Raw genomic sequence first — 16177 nt, 5'->3', positions numbered from 1 at the left:
ATTTGGAAATTTTTTAATCGTAATTTTAAGATTAAAAAATGGTTAACTAACCATTTAAATTATTTAGGCTAAATTGCAATTAGAATTAAGTTTTTGTGGTCTGATAAAACACTCGTAAATATAGTCCTCAATAGAGATTATCTATAAAGTTTTATCCGACTACAACAACTGAGGTTTAACTTTTTTAAATGGTAGAATTAAATTCTAACTTTAGTTATTGTGATAATTACAATTATACTCTCAATTTTTCAACTGTAAAAATTGGACCCTCAAAGGCTCAAACATTTTTAAGTATGTGTTTGACCGCAAAACTTACAACAGTCAAAGAAAACTATGCTTATAAATGATAAAAAATGAACTCTCATATCTTTAACCATCATTGCAATTTTATAACTATGTAAGTTTGAGAACTCAGTTTTTACAATTGAAAATTAAACCTATTTACAACTATTACTGTACTTTATAATTTATCTATTTCTTATGTAGAAACAAATTGCAAAAACTACTATAAAGTATGGTAGTAATTGTAATTACATCTTCAAGCTTGCAATTATAAAAATTAAACCTTCAAAACTCATACAACAATTACGAATTTGTTTAGTCGTATAAGTTTAAGAGTCTAGTTTTAACAATTATATAAATTTAAGGATTCAATAATGTTTTACCATTGAAACTTTAAGGCTATAATTGCAACTACAACCATACCTCGACAATGGCTTTTGCAACTTAACCTTATATATAAAAAGAGGTGGGGAGGAATGGAGTGTAGTGTGTGAGTTAGAGGACTTTGTGTTTGGCTATGAATGGAATATATACAAAAAAATGAATGTGGAAGCAAAGCCCAAGCAAGCATTGTTTGTCTTTGTATTGTCAGCTTTTTCTTCCATTAAAGACATTAGATTCCTTTTGCAATTATTTTTTTCTTTGCTACCCCTACTCTATTAAACTCTATTACTCTATACTTTCTCTCTCTCTCTCTCATAACTATAACACTTACACCATTTCTTCAACTCTAAGATACCCCTTTTTCTTTTTAATTTTCCACAAGTATGGGAAGGAATTTGAACACAAATTCATAATGTCTTACTTTATTTATTTACCTATTGTATGTCACATTATCATATTTTTAAACATAGAGTCGGTGATCTATTGGGTATTATAATACTATATAATACGAAGAATTCTTCATATTATCTTCATTCACTGGGTATCATGATATAGCACCCTTTAAGAATAATATGAGGTTCACAGATTTAATGATTCGATGATGTGTCAAATTATGAATGACAGTGTGTTAGGTCCTGCAAATTATCTTCATTTACTGGGTATCATGATATAGCACCCTTTAAGAATAATATGAGGTTCACAGATTTAATGATTCGATGATATGTCAAATTTTGAATGACAGTGTGTTAGGTTCTGCAAGTTGGGCAGGTGTTGATTAGCTTTTTTTAGGTGTGTAATCGCTCTTGTGATTTTGTAGTTCGCTGGTTGTTGCTAATTAGGTGTTGTTTTTTGTGCTTTTAGCTTGTCTTTTTCTAATTTGAAGGCTCGTGAGGATTTGGTTTGTTGATTTTTTCTCTTTAGTGAATTCATCTTTACAAAAAAGAAGTTTCACTAAAAATGCTACTTGGTCCAATGGGTCTTTTGAGCTTAGAGAATTGTGCAATATTTTTATGTTATTATATAGCCTTGATAGTGTTACAAACTCTAGCACACTAATGGTCACACTTGAATTTACCAAAATTTTATAACAATACCAAACACATTTTTCTTACCATTTTCTCCCCATTTCTTCTTTAATCAAGGGGCTCCCATAATAGGCAATAAAAACGTAATACAAATATTGGTTTTTGTGCTAAATGTATAGGACCAATAATCCTCATTGCAAATTAAAGATGATATAAGATGTGATAAATATGATGTTACATATTTGCAACAAAATTATTTTTTAATTAATTTATGATAAACCTGAATTTTCAAGTCAATTTACACGTTGCTACAAAATATCATACATTTGAGTGCTAAAGAAAATTAGTAAGATGTATTAAATCAATTATACCTATTCTCTCTAAGTTCTTTTATTAAATTCGTATGGCTATTATTTGAACACTAAACAATCGATGAAATGTTGACATTTGACATAAGATTGTCTATTAAAAAAAAACGTATAGGTATTTAGTGTACAATTTGTGCGAGCTAGGCTAGTACATACATATGTGTGCATATATATAGCTTAATAGATATGAGATAAGTCATCGATTATCATCATCTTAAAAATCAACCCTAAACCTATTATTGAAATAAATATGTTGTTTTCGTAATTTAGAAAGTTATCTATTTTTATTATTAAAGAGAACGTATAAATATTATTTGTGTCTAGCTATATATGTGTGTTGTTCCCTTCTTCAAAATATTTTAAAATTGAAGCCAACATTTGAGAAGGGGAAAAGATAGGCCTTCTCCCACAAAATAAAATGGAAAAATAAAAAGGTAAACTAAAATATTTATAACATATAGTAAAATTTTGAATTCCATCCATGATAGACTTTTATTGTTGTCTATTAATATGACTGATAGAAACACATCATGTGTCAATCAATATCTATTATTGATAGAATCTGAAATTTTGTTATATGTTGTAAATATTTTTTCAAATTTACCATTTAATTTTGACAATTCTCCAAATAAAAACTTTTTCTTTTTCTTTTTCTTTTTTTTTGAAAAAGGGAAAACAAAAAGTTTATATATATTTCATAGCAAACAATATATCAATTGGAATAAGTTAATTTATGGGGAGGGGAGTCTTAAAATAAGCTAAATTAGAATGAGAATTAGCCTCAAATCTCAAATTTAATTTGGAACTTTATAAGAATTTGAATATAGTTCACATATGTGCATGAATAATATACAACACATTAAAGAGGAATTAGGAAGCCTTTGTTTTTGTGGTGGGGTGGTGTAAAACAAAGAGATAAAAGGTAAGCCAAAAAAGAGTCAAACACATTGAAAATACAAAGTATAGATTGGTTGAAATTAGGCAAAATGGAGCAATGCTTTTAAAGCTTAACAACATGAAAAAAGTATATATATATATATATATATATATATATATATATATATATATATCTCCAAGTGTGTTTTAGAATTGAATGCAAAAAGGTGGAGTTGACCTCATTTGCATCATCAAGCTTGTAATGTATAGAGGGAACAACATTATGCCCTTTTTTCACTCAACCCTCAAAAAAGCTATATATATTTATATATATATATATATATACATACACACACGATATATATAGATAGAAAGAGATATCATAATAATCGTTAGATGTAGATTATTCTAAAATCTTCGTCTGGTCTTTCCTGATGATAATATTGACTTTAGAGAAAGAGAGAAATCGCATCATTTTTCTAAAATCTCTATCTCTTTTCGAAATAACTATTCGATATAGAGAGAGGTTGCATCATAATAATCGTTCAATATAGATTATTCTAAAATATCTTCCCTTTTCGATGATAGTACTCAACACACAGCCCTTGAGATATTTTTAATGTTTTTTCTCACTCGTACATCCAACATAAAGTAAAATTGTTAACCATATACATCGTGGCCGCTAGCCTGCTCAAATAATTTCTCGAGAGAGAAGTTCATGCTACTTCTCAATCATATTCTTGCATGGACCAACCCTAGCCCCTTTATCCCTCTTTATGTTCATATTGCCAATCACTTTTTTTCCCTCTCTCTCTCTCTTTTTCAAACCCAAAAATAAAGGGGCCAGATTGATTAATTATATAAAGTTGGGTGAGACCACATAAATGATTAAAATGCTATCTAACAAATGAACAACAAAATGAGTATGTTTTATTTAGTGTGTAAGCATCATCCATCATCCCTTCATTCCTCATTAATCATTTGTTTCCACTTTTACTTACCCTTCTAGCTATCTACCACTCCATTTGTTTTATTTTATAGCATAAAATTTACTTTTCAAATGCTTATACACATTTATACTTCTAATAATATATTATATTGTGTGTGTATATATATATATATAGTTCTATAACAAGATGGCATTATGTCATTTTAGTCAATGAACTTTTATTACTTTAAATTATATATATATATATATATATATATATATATATATATATATTCTTCTGTAGATTCAAAAGATGAACATTGGATACCCTTTCTTTCTTATTCATACATTTATATAAATTATATCTCTTTCTTACAAAGAGGAGTTGAGAAGCTTTTGTTACATGTTAGAAAGTGTTGAAGCTTATTTCATTTATATAATCCTTATAGTTTCAATTTTGCTTTAATAAATATACAAACAATTTTTTATATATATATAAATTAACTATACAACAGAGGATTGAACCGACCTTACCTCTAAGGAGGTATACTATGTCAATTGTCGTTGAGCTTAACTCACTTTAACATTAAGTAAAAAATTTACTTCCTACATGATATGATATGATAGTTCGTTTTTATTTCTCAATTTCAATAAAAATTTTGAGTCATTAAAAGGTTTATAAGATTGAAAAGACTACTACATATATTTTAATGTTTAAGTTAATCCAATTATTGAGTTTGATAAAGTTTATAAAATCATAGTTTGTTTTTCTATTACATTATTAGCTATATGTATGTATTGCACTCATATAATCACGTCTAGTGTTAAAAAAGGGTTTTACTATATATATACACTCGAAGCTACAAAATGATTATCAGAAAAAAAAAAAAAAAAATACTCAACCACATAACAAGTCGATACAATATATTCTTTAATATAGCTTCTTTATTTAACTATACTTAAATTGACTATTATTCTAGAATATTTGATTGATGTAATTGAAGGTAGTAAAGATATGAAAATGTCGAGTTAAAATGATGTTTTAATTTATTAAGTGAATACATATGATAAGCCATTCACGTGAACTATTTTTTATTATAAAAATCTTACCCGAACCAACACGAATATCCCTAAAAGAAATTCTTTTTACAAATAAAAGCATAGCATATAATCTTTCCATATCTAATTGATGTTTTGTTTGTTTTACATCTCATACCAATATATATATATATATATATATATATACAAATAATTTGCATAATTGTGGGGCATAAAAAACTTTTCAAAAAATCTCCCTTTTCTACAATAATTAAAACAAAAAAAGTTATATATTTATATAGTAAGCATGCATGGGAAAAAAGACGAAAGAAGATGAAACAAACTTTTGAATATTGTATTAATTAATAATAGAAACAAATCTAATGGAAAATCTAAATTTGAGATTACAACTAAAAATGAGGATCAACATTAATCATATCAAAAAGAAAAAAAAAAGTTTTTTTTTTCTTCTTCTTCTTCTTCTTCTTTTTTTAAATAAAGAAAAGAAAAGAAAAGTGAAAAAAAGATTATTTATGAGAGAATATAATAAAGTGGGGGAGAGGGTGTGGACATAAGGTTGGTGAGTGGTCAAACCAAAAATGGAGGCTGGAATAAGTTACAGAGAGAATGTTGGGCAAAGATGAAACCTTTGATTACATCACTATCTCTATTTTATTCTCTTTTTTTTTTCTTTTTAATTATTACATTAAAAAAATATTTCTTTTTTTCTTTTCCTCAAACCTTATTTATTTAATTGAATATGGTTAAAATAATACTATTTGGATTTTGGTAATTAGTGATTTCATTTTAATCTCATTGCAAAATTGTTTAGTTCATTAGTACTTTTTAGTTAATCTTGCATGCCTTCCCAAAACTAACCATTTACATTGGTTTTATTAAGAAAACTTTGATTATTTATCAATTTTATATGGGTAAGAATGTTTTGTTAAATATTTTTTAAAAAATATATATAAAATACACTTAAAAATCTATTTTGAATTTTTTTCAAAATAATTTAATTTTTAAAATTAAATACTTGAAAATGTAATTCAAACACGCCATTAATTGTTGCACTTTAAAAATAGAGTGAGACGAAGTTGTTTCTTATTAAAGTGTTATTGTTAGTTGTTACTAAGAGTGTACATAAGCCACATTGGATAGGGTTTAGGCTAAATTATGGACCCACTCGAAGTCATTGGGTTGGCAAAATTGAACCTATTGCTTCGATGTGCAATGGTCAATCCAACCCAACCAAACTAATAAAAAATGTATTATTATTTACATTCTTCAATCTTATTTGTCAATTTTAAATATGTAAAAAACTCAAAACCTATATTTGAACAAGAAGTAATAATAATAAATGTTAAATTACAGAAAATTTTCCCCAACTTTGATGTTTGTGTCAAAAATACCTCTAAACTTTCGAAAGTTTCAAATATGATCTTAAACTTTTGAAAAGAGCTCAAAAATACCTTTACCGTTAGTTTTTTATAGAAACTGTTAAAGTTTTGTTTCAAAAATACTCTTAAACTATTGAAAAGTTTTAAAAATACCTTTGAGCTTAAAATAGTTAAGAAAATCCAAAATTTACACCAATTTTCTTACCAAGTAAAATTAAAATTAAAATTTTAAGTTAAAATTATAGTTTTAAATTTATTTGACTGTTAAAACCTAATGATAGATCATGAACATGACTAATCTCAATAGTTGTTGTAATTAACATACAATTAATTGTCAAATAAAAAATATATATTTGATTATTAACATACAATGATAATATCTGTGAGATTTTCTTTTTTTTTTTAATTTGACTAGTTATTGTTTTGGGACATTTTAAAAATAACAAATATTGAAACTATTTACGAAATAGAGCAAAATTGATTAAACCATCTCTAGTTCATTTTAAACGTTTTGCTATATTTTGTATGTAATTTCATTTTTTGCTCTATCCATAACATTTTCCTTTGTTTTAGTGTGTTTTAAGGGGAATACTTTTTATACTTCATGACATTTTGTGAAATTTTATGTTTAACCAAGATTTAAAATATCGATATTGATTGATATACCGATGTCTTAATTCAACAGAAATTTCGATGTTGATGGATATTTCTGAAAAATTATAAAAACGACAAATTAAAAAATTATCAATTAATAAATAATTTTATTATTTTTAAATAAGTAAGCATGTCGTTTTCATGTTTATTTTTTGTGAATTCGTAGATTTTTCTGTAATGTAATGGAAATATCGATTCAACCCTTCTATCGACGTCGAATCCATGAAAATGTAAAAATATCGACAAAAATTTAAAACTATGATTCTACCTTAAAATTTTGATTCTTAATTTGAGGACTAAGAAATTAAAACTTTTTAAAATGAAAATTAAAGTATTTTTGAATTTTTCACAAAAGTTTAAAAATATTTTCAAAACATTTTTTATATATATATAATTTAGCTAAATAATAAATAAATGAAGTTAAAGTAGTTAGTGGAAGGGAATTAATTGGGAATGGTAACTATTGAAATGGGCTCGAGGTGGTCGAATTGAGGTTTCTCATATAATATAATATAATATATATATACACACACACACATATACATACAAACAATTATTATTGTTATTATTTATATTATTTCTTCAAAAGAAATAAAAAAATAAAAAATAAAATAAAGAAGAAAAAAAGAAAAGGGAAGGATGGGACCCCACACATTCTATTCGTCTCTTTTGGGGTCCCACCTTCCTTAGGGGCTGCCTTTCATATTACTCATCTCATCACTTCATCATTCACTTCCCGAGATTGTGGGACCCACTCCTCCCCCCGGAATATTCTCCTCTTTCTCCCATTTTCCTTCCCAAATCAAATAAAAATATATTCACTTTTAATTTTTGTCCACTTTTACTTTTCCCAAATTAAAATATATTCACTTTTAATTTTTATCAAGCTTTTTTATATATAATATATATATATATATATATATAATGTTGAAAATATTGATAAATATAATAAAAGTAAAAATTACGCTTTCATTAATAAAATTTTATGTGAAGGAGAGTGTTTGGAGTTTTTGTTTAATGAATTTGATAAATGTTTGTTAGATTATTTTTCATCTTAAATTTAGAGTTTATGTGGATTGATTAGAGTAAAATATTTTTTTTTTAAATAATACATTAATTATTAGTTAAACTCTTTCGATAAAAGAAAATTAGTTTAAAATATAATTTAAACGTGTCTTAAAAATTATTATAAGTGATTGTCAAACCCTTCAATTTTTTTTCTTAAATAACTTAATTTTAAATTTAGACACTTGAAATGTTAAACCACATATCATTAATTTTGTGTATGAGTATGAAACATAGATTTTCGACTAAAGAAATCAAACTTTTGATTATCAAATCTCACGTAATCTTAAAACAAAGAGTTGTTTGTATCTCACTTCACTTTTATAAATTTATAGAACTTTTACCCACTCATTTACTTAGAAATGTATTTTTTTTTTTTTTGAGTTTTATAGTATATTGGATGAAATTATAAATTTAGGATGGTTTAATTTCGTGTGAAATTTGGTTTTTCTAATGATTTAATTAATTAGAGGAATTTTCCATTAAAAAATAGTTTCCGTTGTGCGATTTTTTCGACTAACCTACATCGTCGTCTATTGAGAGTTCATCTCTTTATGCATTTTCAAATATTTTCCGACAAGTTTATGCATAAAAATATATACTTTTTATTGTAATATATATGTACTATAATAATTTTTGGGTTTTATGTTTATAGATAGGAAACTAAAATGCAATATGATTTTAAAATTTTAGAATAACGGATTAATGCATAATATTAGTGCCAAAAACACATTAACCTGATGTTAAAGTCCATAAATATATATCATTAATAGAATATAAAAATTTATTATATTTTATAAATTTTTTCGATATTTACGATAAGTTTATGTAAAAAAAAAAAGAGTAAACTATAATTATTAGTCTACAATTAATATGCAATGACCATGAACATTCAAAATGGGATAGCAATGATTCATGCTACAAATAATGATGTTTATATGTAATAATTCTTTAATTAATTTTTTTTTATAAATGTGAACAACCCCAAAATTATCAACTTTGATTTTATGGTTAAATATGAAATAATAATAATGAACCTTAGCATTTAGGGAACAATCAATTTAATAGATTTTCATGTATTATTATTTCTTATCTTTTTGATGCATCATTAAAAATAAAATAATAAAAATAAAATAATTAGTTCATCCCTTTTAATGCAATATATTTATTTTTCATATCAAATTATCACAAACATATATGATGTATTTATTAAACAATCAAAATGCAATCTTTTTATTAACTTTACCTTCAAACTTCAATATGAATATTCAATCTTTCCATATTAGTTGTGAAAATCATATAAAGTCAGAAAAAAAAATAATAAATAACTTTTACTATGAATTATAACTATTGAATTCTAATAATTTTTATAAATTTCCAATTTTTCATCCATTAAAATTCACTATTTTTATCGATTTGAATTTTCATGTTATCAAAATTTATTTTAACGTTTGCCAGCTTTACTCTCGATTCATGTAAAATTGTTCATAAACTCATTAACTAATTTTATTAAGATCTTTACATAAAAATAAGTTCGACGATTGTAACTTTGGTAATAACTCATAAATTTCAACCAAATAAATTAAACATTTTCTCGTTGAAATTTATCATATGCATACGTTTTAAATTGAATTCGTTAAACACATGAAAAATCAAGTTTTATACAATGGTATTTAATGATTTGTGTAATTTCAAAAATAAAACAAACAAACTAAAAAGACTATGTTACGAGTCATTAGCATCCGAAACCACTTCAAGTAATATAACGCTAACGATAAGATTAGTAATACTAACGCTAACGATAACATTAGTAATACTTATGATGAAAAAAAATGATAATATTTTTTTTCTTCTCTCAAGTTATATAATATTTTTTTTTATTAAAATAGGAAAAAATGTAAAGTTATTTTTCCCATAAAATGTGGTGCCAAAAAATGATAATCACATATAGATGACAAAAAGAAAGGGAAAGAAATATTTTCCAAGGTTCCATATTTATTTTTTTTATTTTCAGATGAGTGTTTAGAAAAAGTGAATAATAATACTGAATCAAAAGTGTCTTTTAACAGACAGAGATCTATTGTCTAAATTTTGTCTTAAAAGAGTATTTTTTTTTATTTGTCTTTTTTTTTTTTAAATTACAAATTTAATCTTTAAATTATGATTCTTTTTTTTAAATCCACAGATCTATTAATTAAAAAGTAAAAAAACATAGGATTCTATTAGGAAAATCCTTTTGTTAAATAACAGCTTCTAAATTTTCAATAAACAAATCAATTTAAATCTTTTATTAGAATTGATGTATAGACCATTCTAACTATTTAAATCGATCACCTATGAACAAAATGTATTTTTTCTAAAGTTTTTTTTTCATTTTATATTTTCTTAATAATTTAGAAAACAACAAGAAAAACTGAAATTACCAAAGGAATGATTAAATATTTAATTAATAAAGTTGTTTTTTTCTAAAATATAAAACTTAACAAATTATTTACTATCTATATAATAAAATCGCTGGAAGATAAAAAAATTTATATTTAATTTTTCTATAAAGCGTAAATATTTTATTAAAATATTATATTTTTTACGAATTTTTAAAATTGTATTTATAAATATCTGTCATAATATTTTTCAAATGGGTTAAACTCATATCATTAAAAAAAATTGATAGTTTAAATAGATAATATATAATATATATTAAAAAGTTGATGAGACCGGCACCGGCTATAGGCGGTAAAAGAGAAAAGAAAGAAGAAAAAGAGCGAGAAAAAAGTGGGGGGGTATTTGAAGACAAATTTAGGCAAACATATCAAATGCGAAAGATCTGTGTGTTTCCTTTGCTCCTCCATTTTTCATTCTCTCTTTTTGTCCTTTCATCACTCACTAACAAAAATCACTCTAATTCCTAAAAACCCATTTTCGTTTTTTTGTTTCTTGTTTTCTCTTCATATTATAAAACTCCCCTTCTCCCCATTTAATCCTTCCATTTCCCTCTTTTCTTCTTCCTCCATTTCTCTCCTCAACTTATCCCCTCATTCTTCTTTTGTTTCTTGTTGAAACAAACAAGTTTTTGTTTGGATATGAGTGCTTGTTGGTGGGTCTCAATCTAAATCATCTTATTTTTGACTTTACTGAATCTGGATTCATTCTTTGGTTTTTTGTTTTTTAAAATCCAATGGCTAAAACAGAGTTGGGTTCTGTTCTTAATCGCATTTGCTGTAGTAATCACTGGTCCTATGGTGTTTTTTGGAGCTTTGATCGAAGAAACTCCATGTAAGCTTCTAAACCATTTCATAACTTTCTGTTCTTTTTCTTGGAGATTTGCTTTTGTTCTTTTGGTTTTTACTTTGTGGTGTTTTTATTTAAGAAAATACTAATGGTTTATTCAATATAATTTATGTAACTTATCAGTTTAAGCTTTTGGGTTCGAGTATAGTTTGTGATGTGTCTTTTGTTCGAACATGTAATGTCTTTTGGTAACCATTGGTTTGTTTGTTTGTTTTTTTCTTCTGTTTTTTGTTTTGAAAATTAAGTTTATAAATTGTTCTTTTGACTTGGTTTTCTTTATTTTGTTATTTACTTTTACGAATCTTTTCAAAATCCAAGCCATTTTGTTTAAAGGAATAGGAAAAAAGAGTAGTTTTTGAAAAACTTGTTTTGTTTTTGAATTCTAAGCTCGAAAACAAGCACAATTTTTTTGTTTAAAATGAAATAGTTATCAATTGAGTTATTACGGTCTCGTTTCAATTTTTTACTATAATTTTCATCTTTCGTAAGTAAAAGAACTGAATTATTACAAAATTACAAAAACAAAAACAAGATTTTAGAAACTACTTTTTTAGTTTTTTAGAACTTGATTAGGTTTTTAAAAATAATGGAAAAATTAGGTAATGAGACAAGAAATTGAGGGGAGAAAGAAGTGTTCATAGGCTTCATTTTCAAAAACTAAAAACAAAAAACCAAATTGGACCTAAGTTTTTACATTCAAAGCTTAACACTTGTTATGCATTATGCAATATAAGTAGATTATAATGAGTTTTTATTGACCTTGACTTTAGGTCTTCTGTTCGAACTTTTGTGACGTTACTTCATTCCTAATTAATATCTATAGTTGTTTTTTTGGTTATTGGCTAATTTTCAAGCTCACTAATGAGAGAGAATACGAAGAATATGCGTAAAAAAAAGTCAAATATACCGTAAATTATCAACTAAGATTTGTTTTTGGGTCTAGTGGTGATGTTACAACACTATGCTTACCATAGGCTGTGTTGTTGGTGCATATGCATGTAGGTTGTTGACTTTGGAAGATATTTGGTATGAAGAACAAGTGGTGCTGGTGGCTGCAAATATGCTTCAACAAGTTCACATGCTTGGTGAAGGGTAAGCTAAGCTGCCTAATCTTGTATTATATATGTGTGTGTTTCATTTGTTTTTGTTTAATTTTCAATATTATGTTTTGTTGTGTTGAAGCAAAAGGTTGAAAATTCCTGTCTTTTTCATTTTTATTTGGCTGCTTTTGTCAGAGTCATTGGCACAGCAGCTTTCACTGGAAATCACCGGTGGATTTTTTCAGATGCTTCCAATGGAGAATGGAATTCCTCTATGTTTCAGGTACTTGTTTGTTCTTTCCTTTACTCTCTGTCTTTGTTTTTTTTTAAGTCAACCGCGAGCGGGGGCGGGAGTTTGAGCCTCTAACCTCTTGGTCGAGGATGTATTCTTTAACTTGGGTTATGCTCAGGCTGTTCGCATTATTCTATGTCATTAATTACCTCTCAATCTCCTAATGATTCTGTTTTCAATTCTTAATTGTTGTTTCTTTGTTGCCTTTCAGTATTTATTGCGACTTGAATAAGAAAAATATCTTCAAATCTAGAATATTAATTGGGAAAAGATGATTTTCTTCAACTTTTATACACCATTAATTGGATATCTCTTCCTATCTATTTTTCCAGGATAATTTGGAGTTACAACAACAATTTTCCTATGGGGTAAAGGTATGGCTGTTTGTTTCCTTAAGCATTACAAAAACAACATTATTTTGGTAACATGCTTGCTTTATGTTTCTGTTTTAATAAATATTACATTTTTCGCTGATGTGATCGTATCGGTTGCAGACTGTTGCAGTAATTCCCGTTCATCCGCATGGAGTGATACAGCTTGGCTCTACACATAAGGTTAAATATAATCATACCGGAAGTTGTTGATGCTCTAACTTTGTTGATTTTTCTAGCTAGGCCGTAATTGAATGGTTTATTATTTTTGCTGCAGATCTGGGAAAGTCTGGAGATTTTGGCAGATGCAAAGAGGTCATTGTGTCAAGTGATAAATGGTGGTGGACTTGCACTAGAGAAAACTACTTGCATGGCTTCGAGCACCAATATTGCTCGCTATAATGATCTATTCACGTCCATCGTCTTGCCTGCAAATTCTGATGATTGGAGTCTCAGTGCAATGCATAATAACATCCACACAGACTTCACAAGAAATTCTTATGCTTCATTTGATAAACAACCAGCCTTTGATACTTCTTCCTACTTCAGTAAAAGTAGTTGTGAGAATTCGGTGTTAACTTCATCCGAGCTATTGCCAGCATCCGACATTAGAGAACAAGATGCTCAATATCCAAGTTATTCAGACGCCAATGTGCTTGACTTCTGTAGAAACACAATGGAATTTGGAAACGGCAGCTCGACATTTGCATCAGTCTCAAGTGGAACAGGTTCTCTCCATATGGATTATGTTCATCAGTCGGCTCAACTATTTCCCATGAATGAAGGTGAACTTACGGAAAGCATAACTAGCCTACCTGACTTCTGCAACAAGCATCTTTCTGAGGATTTTACGATGGATCTCCCGGATATCTCATTCGTTGATGATCTATTTCAATGGTTTGATTCTTCACCAGAGAATGGAACAAATGGAGCAACGACAACATTGAGCCATAACCTTCTACATGTCACAGGAATGTCAACATCGTCATCTAATCTGGTTGAAGTTAATAAGTTTGTAGATGATTCGAGCAAAGCTTCTGTTGTTTCCGCTCAAAGTTTAATAACTAGTACATCAAAATCCAGCGAGCAAGATAACACAATCATAATGCAGAACGCAAAAGATAGACTGTTTGATAGTTTGGGGTTAGGCACAGGATGTTCAGTGGGCAAAACTTGGGATAACATGATAACAGATACTCATGGCAGTTACTCGGGTGGGTGCAACAGTATGTCTACGTGCACATCGAAGTTAGCCACGGGCTCAACTGATCATCCTCGCAAGAGATTGTTTTGGGAATTGGGAATTGAAGAGCTTTTGGATGGTCTAAGCAACACTAGCTCTGCAACCAAATCAAGTGTTGAGAATCATCACTCAATTGGCTCAAGAAGGTCAAAGATGGAAAGACTGTCTCTCGACAGTAATCCGATCCAATTACTCGACCCTTGCACCAGCATGAATCTGACACAACCTTCATGCATGGTTGGTCGTTTCCCATGTAAGAAAGAAGCTGTACCAAAGTCACAGGTAAGTTCATGGATTGATGATAGCTATAGCACCAATATTGGAGGCTCCATTTTAGAACTATCTCACAAGAGTGAGGAGCCTGCTAAGATTTGTAAGAAGAGGGTGAAACCTGGAGAGAGTAACCGTCCAAGACCGAAGGATCGACAACAGATCCAAGATCGTATCAAAGAGTTGAGAGAAATTATCCCTAGTGGTGCAAAGGTACAAAATCTAGTTCATGTTACAATCTTTTGATGTTGCTATCATATCGAGCATTGTTCAAATGCAGCATCTGACATGCATAATTTTGATTGATGAGACAGTGTAGCATTGATTCGTTGTTGGATCGGACTATCAAATACATGCTTTTCTTGCAAAGTGTTACAAAGTACGCGGACAAGCTTAAAGAAACTAACAAACCAAAGGTCAACATTTGGTTCTCTTTCCTCATTTTTTTCTTGCAGTTTTACTTCTAACAGTTGACTAACAAAAGTAAAATTTTTGTGGCGACCCAAATTACAGTTAATTGACCAACGAGACGGAGTGGCTGTAAATGACAAATGTATGACGGAGAGAGGCAGTGGTGGAGTTACTTGGGCGTTTAAAGTGGGAGCAACACCAACGGTTTGTCCAGTTATAGTTGAAGACCTTAGTTCCCCTGGTCAAATGCTTGTTGAGGTATAGAACGATCAAGTCTTATCAAAAACTAGTTTCTTTTGTCTCAATTGTGGGAACCTCTTTTTGATATGGTTATCTTGCTCTTTGTTTAGATGCTATGTGAGGAAAGAGGCTTCTTTCTCGAGATAGCTGATATGATTCGTAGCTACGGATTGACAATTTTGAAAGGCGTGATGGAAATTCGCGAAGACAAGATATGGGGGCAATTCGTCGTAGAGGTGAAAGTAAATGTAAGAGATGGAGAATGAATTTGACTTCTAGTTTTCTACTTTACAAACCCTTGAACAAGTTCTAATTAGTGTTGAATTAACTTTGTTTTGCAGGCTAACCAAAGCATTACAAGGATAAATGTGTTTTTGTCCCTCATGGAGCTTCTACAACAAGCAAACATTGGTGGAACTGAAGCAGTAGCTAATTAGTATAGTGATAGAAACAGATCGAAAAGAGAAAACAAAAAAGAAAAGCTTCTCGAATCGAGGAGGAATTCGATCTAACAATATTGTTTAAGATAAATATTTGAGTTGTTAGTGGCATGGTATAGTAGAAAGTGAATGTGCATAGATGAAGAGTAGGCAGCATTTTCAAAGGTCAAAATTGATCTTTTTGGTTCTAATAATTATTCAAGTAGAGTTAGGATGGGGAATGAGCAATTAGAGTTTTTAAGTATGTTCTTATGTATAGAAAAGGGAACATGCACTATTTCCATTGTATTAAGATTTGGTGAGCCTTATTTTTGGCTTTATAGTTTTCTTTTGTCAATGCTAACTTGTTTATACAATGCTAAAACTAAAAATATACTCATCATGTTTTTCTCTTTATTTCATATCTCTACTACATACTATGGATACAAGCAAAAACACCGGTAAATTTAATCGATAGAGATTGGTTAACAATTGGAGCTCTTCAATTGGTTAATATACATCACTTCGACCAAATGATTAGAGATTGAGAAACTAACTTACAATAGACACTACCATTGGATTG

The 16177-nt window shown here is 28.2% G+C and overlaps 1 protein-coding gene across 2 annotated transcripts; it reads left to right on the top strand.

The window, feature by feature from the left end:
• The first annotated feature begins 10847 nt into the window (after positions 1-10847).
• On the top strand, positions 10848-15952 carry LOC103490712 (transcription factor bHLH155). 2 transcript variants are annotated; one of them, XM_008450353.3, is made up of 10 exons: positions 10848-11293; positions 12311-12400; positions 12544-12631; positions 12973-13014; positions 13135-13194; positions 13289-14737; positions 14839-14940; positions 15038-15193; positions 15286-15423; positions 15517-15952. In XM_008450353.3, exons 1-10 carry the CDS (start codon positions 11196-11198, stop codon positions 15610-15612), a joined length of 2319 nt encoding a protein of 772 aa, XP_008448575.1. In that variant the 5' UTR covers positions 10848-11195; the 3' UTR covers positions 15613-15952. The 2 variants fall into 2 exon arrangements, with proteins under 2 accessions (XP_008448575.1, XP_050942345.1); XM_051086388.1 differs by lacking the exons at positions 10848-11293; positions 12311-12400; positions 12544-12631 and adding an exon at positions 12715-12777.
• The last annotated feature ends 225 nt before the right edge of the window (positions 15953-16177 follow it).

The sequence above is a fragment of the Cucumis melo genome, chromosome 6 (assembly GCF_025177605.1).
Source record: "Cucumis melo cultivar AY chromosome 6, USDA_Cmelo_AY_1.0, whole genome shotgun sequence".
Lineage (NCBI taxonomy): Eukaryota > Viridiplantae > Streptophyta > Magnoliopsida > Cucurbitales > Cucurbitaceae > Cucumis > Cucumis melo.
Note: the sequence above shows the minus strand (reverse complement) of the source record. Positions and strands in the feature narration are given on the sequence as shown.

Coding starts and splice junctions, on each gene's coding strand:
- LOC103490712 (XM_008450353.3), top strand. CDS start 11,196: ATGGCTAAAACAGAGTTGGGTTCTGTTCTTAATCGCATTTGCTGTAGT. Junction 11,294..12,310: donor TTTGATCGAAGAAACTCCAT/GTAAGCTTCTAA, acceptor ATATGCATGTAG/GTTGTTGACTTTGGAAGATA. Junction 13,195..13,288: donor AGCTTGGCTCTACACATAAG/GTTAAATATAAT, acceptor TTTTTGCTGCAG/ATCTGGGAAAGTCTGGAGAT.